Source organism: Exserohilum turcica, assembly GCF_000359705.1.
Source record: "Exserohilum turcica Et28A unplaced genomic scaffold SETTUscaffold_25, whole genome shotgun sequence".
In the NCBI taxonomy this organism is placed as follows: domain Eukaryota; kingdom Fungi; phylum Ascomycota; class Dothideomycetes; order Pleosporales; family Pleosporaceae; genus Exserohilum; species Exserohilum turcicum.
The window spans coordinates 75,820-82,861 of NW_007360081.1; the positions used below are offsets into that span (position 1 = coordinate 75,820).

The window sequence follows — 7,042 nt, forward strand, 5'->3', positions numbered from 1 at the left end:
TCAGCACGGCTCAGATGGACAAAATCTGGATATCAGGCCATATGCCTGGATTCTGTGGCCACATGCTAGGATCCTATCGAGGAGCTTTACCAAAGGGTTCGCAGCCTGTTACAGTCCTAAGCTTTAGTGTGAACTGATCCCACAGTGAATAGGCTCACGCCGGTAATTTCCATTTGGCTTCACTTCCATCCCAAGTGGTTTCGCTCCATCCCAAGTGGTTTCGTTCCATCCCAAGTGGTTTCGTTCCAGATATGATTTGAAGTCTTGGCATTGCCTCATCTCCACTTTTCGTTCAAGGAAGGTCTCCAAGGTTTTGCAACTTCGCTTGCCAGACATTTCAGTACTAAACTAATAAACAATACAGGCCTTGCATTTCGATGTTTTCTAAATATCAGTCAAAGCAGAGACAGAGCGATCTCAACACCCATACTACTACACCACTCTCTTACTTCATTGAACATGGCGCCCCCGTTCGTCCCTGAGGACGAGGAACTGCTTATCGCCATCAGGAACACCATCAGGAATCATCGCAAAGGCACCTGGGAAAATACCACAAAGCTATACAACATTCTTGTTCCGTCGCGTGTTCAGCGAACGCAAGACAGCCTGCAGAACAGGTACAAGATCATGAATGTAGAGCAGGCTCAGCGTAGAGCTCAGGGCAATTCTAAAAGCGCTCTTGAGGACAAAGTTCTACGGACGTTCCACAAAATGCTCAATGTGAGTATGTATGCCACTGAGTATCCGGATCTAGCCATACGGAAGAGCTCTGGCATACGAGCTCGAACCCAAACAGCAGGCGGCCGATCAAAGAACGGCCGGGATGGGCGCAATACCTCGATAAGATCCGCCGAGCCACACCAAACGCGATCCAAGGTAAATACATGCTTCACTCACCCCAGCAACACTTTCATTGAGATTTGTTCAGGGCCAATCGTCATCGAAGGACAGCCATATCAACTACCGGCCGAGCGTGAGGATGTCGATAGTTTCACAAACGTTTTCGCGCCCATCTGGAAGCGCTAATCTCCCAAATTTTGAGGTCGACAATTTCGCTTGTTTGACCTCCGAGATTCGCCTGCGACTCGATATCCTAGAACAAGGGTTGAGGCGATAGTATTCGCGAATGAAAGAGAAGAGGTGGTCACCAAGCGTTACTGAGGAGTCTTTGGAAAATTGGTAAGCCCATATTAGGGCGTACTAGTGTAGAGCTTAGTCGTGAACCTAGCTATCAGCTGACTATGGTCTAAATTCCCATTCTTGGCACTAATCAATCGCTCTTAAGGCTTGCGGTTTACATTGCTCTTCACACTAAGACGCCCCTACGATCCCTTAGGCACTGATTAGCTGAGGTACATGGCCTAATGCTCTAAATCCTGCAGTTACTTAATTGGCCGGGATCTACCTCGCCCTATTTTGGGCTTCATAACTAGCGCCTCAACTCTTGCGAAACCGTAGCCAGTCCTTTCACGCATCTTTCCACGAGGCATCTGTTAGCTCAGCAACTGCTTAGACCATGCGTTCGCTCTATTCGGGTGCTCGGACTTGATGTGCTAAATGAATGAGGTTTCGATCTCTGAAGAGCTCGAATCACCCTATCCACTTGAACCACTCTGGCTTGTCGGCGGTGTGACGTGTTGTAGCATACAGTTAAATTGCCACAGTTAGAGCTTGCTTTAGTTAGACCTGGGATGGGAGATGAATAGACCCATCGCTAAACGGTTTGCTGCCTGTCGAAGCAGAACACCTCGCATTGGCATTCTCATCTCTCCGAAATCTGAGTTCTTGGTGAAGTACTCTAGAGTATAGGAGAGTAAACACGATACGCGTACGCGTGTAGATGCGCACGTGCGTGTAAGATAGGGAAAGGGGTTAGGTAGACGTTAGATTAAGGAAAGTTGTGAAGTAGCGAGATGAATTTGCAGGGGTAGGTAAAACGCGCTATCAGACCGTAGTTCCCAAAGGGACCGTAATCCCACTGGCATATTGTGTAGGCTACGTACTTTAGGCTGCTTATCGTCCACCCATGTAACAAGACCATCTTTCCCCTCTTTCACCTTCGTCACCCTTTTGCAGCGTTGCGTGTCTGACGGGCGTCCTGCTTTTGATCTACTTTCCCATCTGTGGACCTGCTTGCAATAATCCTGGATCCGATCAATGCTACGGTTGATGTACCCGCAATGATGGAAATACAATCCATCCTGATATTGGCGACTTCGTCGGCAGTGTTAATAAAGACGACAAAGTTCTTTTCCCCCCAGAATTTGTCGAATAGCTGTGCCGTAGTATACATCATAGTCCTCTTTCCTACCCCGCCACACCATTGAATCTGGGTCAAATAAGATGCGTTGCTCCCATGGCCTTCTTTCCTCCTGATAAGCAGAGTCTTTAAGCTTACTAAGAGTAAGCATTTCTAGATGAATAGACTGCCGAATTGCATGCAGAGTCGACTCCCAATCTTTCGTTGTTGTTACTTGCGAAAGAGACAGAATGCGTAGAGTGCTCGTGTGAGTCGATAAAAATCTTAGCAACGTTTCTGTCTCCACACACATCTCAAGAGTGATTTGCGTAATGGCTGGCCATGGTCTGATTTCCGTGAGAGAAGTAAGTAATTTGGTAGCATCTCCTGCGCCATTCACAAATTTTATCCTCGCCCTTTGAAGGTTCTTCGCATAGCACAGGAAGCGGACAAGGCACGTTCTTGCAGCATGTGCGCTCATCATAAATTCTTCCGAGACAGAGCAATCGAGTTCCGTAAGAGTAGTAAATGGTAGTGCCATGATGGATAGTTGCGTAAGGTAAGGCGAAAGTTGTATCTTTCTTCTCTCTAGGTCAAATTGTGCCCATTGATCTGCTTCAACTTCATCCATGAATTCTTCTCGGCAGAGCCTTATTGTATCATGTTTCGCATCTGTCCAGAGGTGATATAGACGTGCCGGAGTCCAGAAAGCGATACCACTCGCGTAAAACTTCAGTATATCAAGTTTCGGTAGTGACGGGCTCGCCCAACCAAGAGCTCGAAGAGCAATTGATAGTTGAAAGGCTTCCATGTCGTCGTTGCGCCCGCCTCTCGTATCTGCAAATGGACGAAATCGTAGATGTCGCCATTGATAGACCCAAGCTTTGTCTGCATGTACAGCTTCATGTCTGAAATCTAGGAGATTAATGAATTTTGCAAATGCCTGATGCAAATACAGAGGCGTAGACCCTGCTAATGCTAGCAAGGTTGCTTCCCGAGGACTGCTGAATTTTTGCTGAACATCGTCCATCGCGAGTAATAATGACCGATCCGGAATAGACTGCAATTGTTCTGCTATAGCCTTACAATCTTTCATGTATTGCTGGTGAAGAAATCGACGCCGACCTTGTGGAAAGGACTTCCATTCGCTATGCGATAGTAGACCACGATCACACTTCTTTCTCATAGACCTATTAGAAGGGCTTTTGGGTAGGCAAATACTCCGTTCCCATTCGTAGAACTTGTCGAAATTGCGCAGCGCTACTCTTCTGCGAAGAATAATAGTTTGAACGTACGGCGCCAATACAGGATTACAAGCAATCTTGAGAAGCGACGTGTACCCTTCGCCAGTAAGCTCAAAATGTACAGTCTGAAAAAGAAAAGGCGTTGCGAGTCGCTTCATGTCCCGACATGAGAGTCGTAGTTGTTTCCATGCCGACACGCAAGCAAAACCGATAATGGTGATCCAAAGCTTATCTGGGAGGAAATGCGGGGCTGTAGCGTCGAATTCCTGGGATCGTGCGGGCGTCTCGAATTGAGACATCATGGCGCCTTGTTTAAAAAGAAGGATAAGAATGGATAACTCTTTATGACCAAGTGCGATGATTAGACGCTTATTTGCTAAACAAAGACGTGAAACGTAGTTGAGTTATGGTTTCAATAACGATCTCTTCGCAACTACCATACCAAGGCACTACTGGAGTTGGTCATAGCTTGCAACAGGTTACTGGTTGCAACACCCCCTGCATCAACAATATCCCCATCCACCCACTTCAACACGTGATAATTCCACCACCATGGCAGCTATCGATAAAGCGATTGCGGCAATCGAATCGCAAGGTCTAGGAGGTGAATTGACGTACCATGTAGCTGTAGAAAACTTTGGTGTTGAGGTGTCTACGTTGACGCGTCGACACCACACGCAACATAACTCCTATACAACTGCCTCTTTCGTCGCTTGTATTGGTTAGGCGTTGTCAACTTATTCTTGTAGCAAACGGGTTTTCGTTGTCCGTTCCAATCTATCTGCATGCTTTGTTTTCTTGCGTATTACGCCCTCGAGGAGCAGCCAGTTGTGCAGCTCATTTTCGACTTCTTCGCGCGTTCGCTTCTGTCCAACAAGTGGGCTCCCAGACTGTCGTTCGAGAAGTAGTCCATTCGATGCGCTTGCAGAGACATGCGATAGTTTATGTGACTCCTCACGAGGTGGCAGTGGCATACCAAAGCCAAGGCAAGTGTGCCAGTCACGGCTAAGTGCACGGAATTCCGCACGCAAAGAGGCAATATGCCCGCAGCCCTCACGTATATCGCGTGCATAGCAGGCCCCTGCCATTCTAGACGTATGAGCCGCCTGTAGATCCATAACTGAACTTTGCTCGTCTAAGCCATAGTCACGCTTGAACTTGCGGCCTTCAGGCATGTGTCGCCGGGATATACCAATGCTAGCATGTCGCCATAACAAAGTGCTTGCCTTAGTCTTTAAGCCGCGACTGAATTCCTCTTTTAGCACTAGCCCTAGCTGCGCACTCTCCCAAGGTTCTTCAACGCGCGCAGTCGACTTAGAGACACTTGTCCCAACTACGTTCGATGGCTTGTTGTCTCGCAGTGTGCCCTTTGCTTTTGCAGTGCGGCGCACATTGAGACTAGCAGGCCAGAGGAAAGAACCCGGGTCACCAAGGCCGGGCAAGCAAACGAGAACGGAGAGCTGCTCTACAAACGGTAGCACTAGCCACAGATAGTAAACTAAAATCTCCCCTACCTCCAAAGGCAAGTAACGATGAATAATCTTGGTAGAGTTAGTGGCGGCATAGTTCTTATGGTACGAGGTTACAAAAGACACCATGCCGTTCTCGATAAAGATGTTTCGAATTTCGGAACGAACAGAATTGCGCCAGCGAAGAGTAAGCAGTTCTGTTCCTCGAGCAGGTTGACCACCAGTCATATGAACTAAGAGGAGAAGGCGACGCAGAAATGTTTGCGTAAGCTGTAGATACTGTTTGACATGTTGTTGATTCCAGAGTAGCTTCTCAGAGTCAATGAAGAACTGGCGGCAAAGGTGTGGGCTATGCCGGATTTGACGAAGCAAGTAACGCTCCTGGCCACCTAGAATACTCTCGTTGCGCGGATCTCGAAGAAAACTATAGTTTGCTTGATGGACAGTGGGGTCGTCCTTTAAACTAAAGAGGTGTAACTGCGGTAGGCGTTGAGCTCTTGTTTCTTTGTTCCCCTTTGGAAGTAGCAGTAGTTCATGGAGGCTCTCGCATGCTTCTTCTACTTGGTCATGGAGGAACCATCTCAAGTTATTCATGGTAAACTCTAATGACTTGTAAGACAGTTTCTGGCCATCATCTGACCAGTAGATAAAGCCAAAAGACGTTGAGTTGTCGCGTAGCTTCGCACCGTAGGCTCGCAAGTTCAAAATCCAGTTTATCGGAGAATTGCTTCCATACACCATGAAACGGTCTTGAAGCTCGGACACTAATTCGTTCGGGAACTGTGTGCGCCCAGCCTTTTTCTCGACGACTGCGTGCTGTACTACTAGCAGCTGCGCTAGTTTCACAAGCCCAGATAGCTTTGGGGTATAAATCACAGCATCATCAAAGCCGTCTCTGTTCTGATTGATACCCAGCACTGCAAGAAAGCCTACAATAATACTGTCGGTAAGTTTTCCATGAAGCTTGTGGTCAAGCAATGCAATGCAAAGATCGAGGCAACTCTGCTGGTTTGTTGCATGATTGTACGTATTTGGGTCAATCCAGATGCGTAGTCGACTTAAGGCGTCGAGTTGGTCTTGTGTAAGCACAAAGTGTAAGGTCGAGTGCTGGGGAACGACGGTGAGTCGATACACAAAACACAAAAGCTTATGCCAGACATCCTGGTATTTACGATAGGTACCATTCAAAAGCTTTGTGTGAAGAGGCTTCTTGAACGAACGGCCTTGTACAAAGCTATTTATGCGATGCAAGGCAAACACATTCAACTCTTCTAATAGGACGGATTGGCGGGCTTCTTCGATAAGTGCATCGAAGCTTTGCAGCAGCAACAGCAAACCCACTTCGTTAGTCTCAGGAGGATCTAAGAGGTCGGCGACTTTGGACAAACTCTGGCCCACAAGTTGCTCGGCCCACTTCGTCTTCTCCAACCATGGAGAGATGTGGGTAGGGTAGCGATCAGTTGTGCCATCAACTGCTAAAAAAGACGGTCTGACAGCCTGCTGATCCAAACAAGCCTCCATCCGCTCCCAAGCACATGTCGGGCGGCTGATGACTTCGGAGCTTCGTAGTGCGGCCGGGAGGAGTGGTTGGTCGCAGGTGCTCTCAGACAAAGCGACGCGCCACAAACTAGAGCCATTGCCAGTAAGTGTCAAGCGCTGACAGACGACATTCGGTTCCCAAAGATCCTCTGGGGTCTTCAAATGTCGCGCCCTGCGACCACACTTAGCACCCTTGCTTCCTAGTGTAGTACCATCTCGCCCATGCGCGTGAATATAATGTCGCTGGATTGCTTTACGAGCAGATTGAATTACGTGGCATCGTTGTCCCGTACTAGGATCAAGGTATCGGCAATGGAAAGCGTAGACGGTACGGAGCTGTGGTATGGGCGCGGGGAGTACGAACGGGGAGGACCAATTTCGCAGGTCATCTTCGTTGCGAATTTTGACTGGGCGGCTTGATAGATGGAGAGCTTTCCACGCTTCCACTGCATCTACACAATCTTTATGATTGTAACAGTGGTGTCCTGTAGAGCTGAAGTGCGTGGGTACACGGGAGAGAGGGAGAGCAACGCGACAAGATTTGCAGGTAA

At 48.1% G+C, this 7,042-nt stretch overlaps 2 protein-coding genes across 2 annotated transcripts; one reads left to right on the forward strand and one right to left on the reverse strand.

The window, feature by feature from the left end:
• Positions 1–459: 459 nt before the first annotated feature.
• On the forward strand, positions 460–1,026 carry SETTUDRAFT_29042 (uncharacterized protein; the record flags this gene model as incomplete). Its single annotated transcript, XM_008028438.1, has 1 exon — positions 460–1,026. The coding sequence occupies one exon, from the start codon at positions 460–462 to the stop codon at positions 1,024–1,026; it is 567 nt and encodes a 188-aa protein (XP_008026629.1).
• A 1,202-nt stretch (positions 1,027–2,228) lies between these two features.
• SETTUDRAFT_111377 (uncharacterized protein) lies at positions 2,229–3,782 on the reverse strand (the record flags this gene model as incomplete). The annotated part of the gene is made up of 1 exon (XM_008028465.1): positions 2,229–3,782. One exon carries the CDS (start codon positions 3,780–3,782, stop codon positions 2,229–2,231), a length of 1,554 nt encoding a protein of 517 aa, XP_008026656.1.
• Between the last annotated feature and the right edge of the window lie 3,260 nt (positions 3,783–7,042).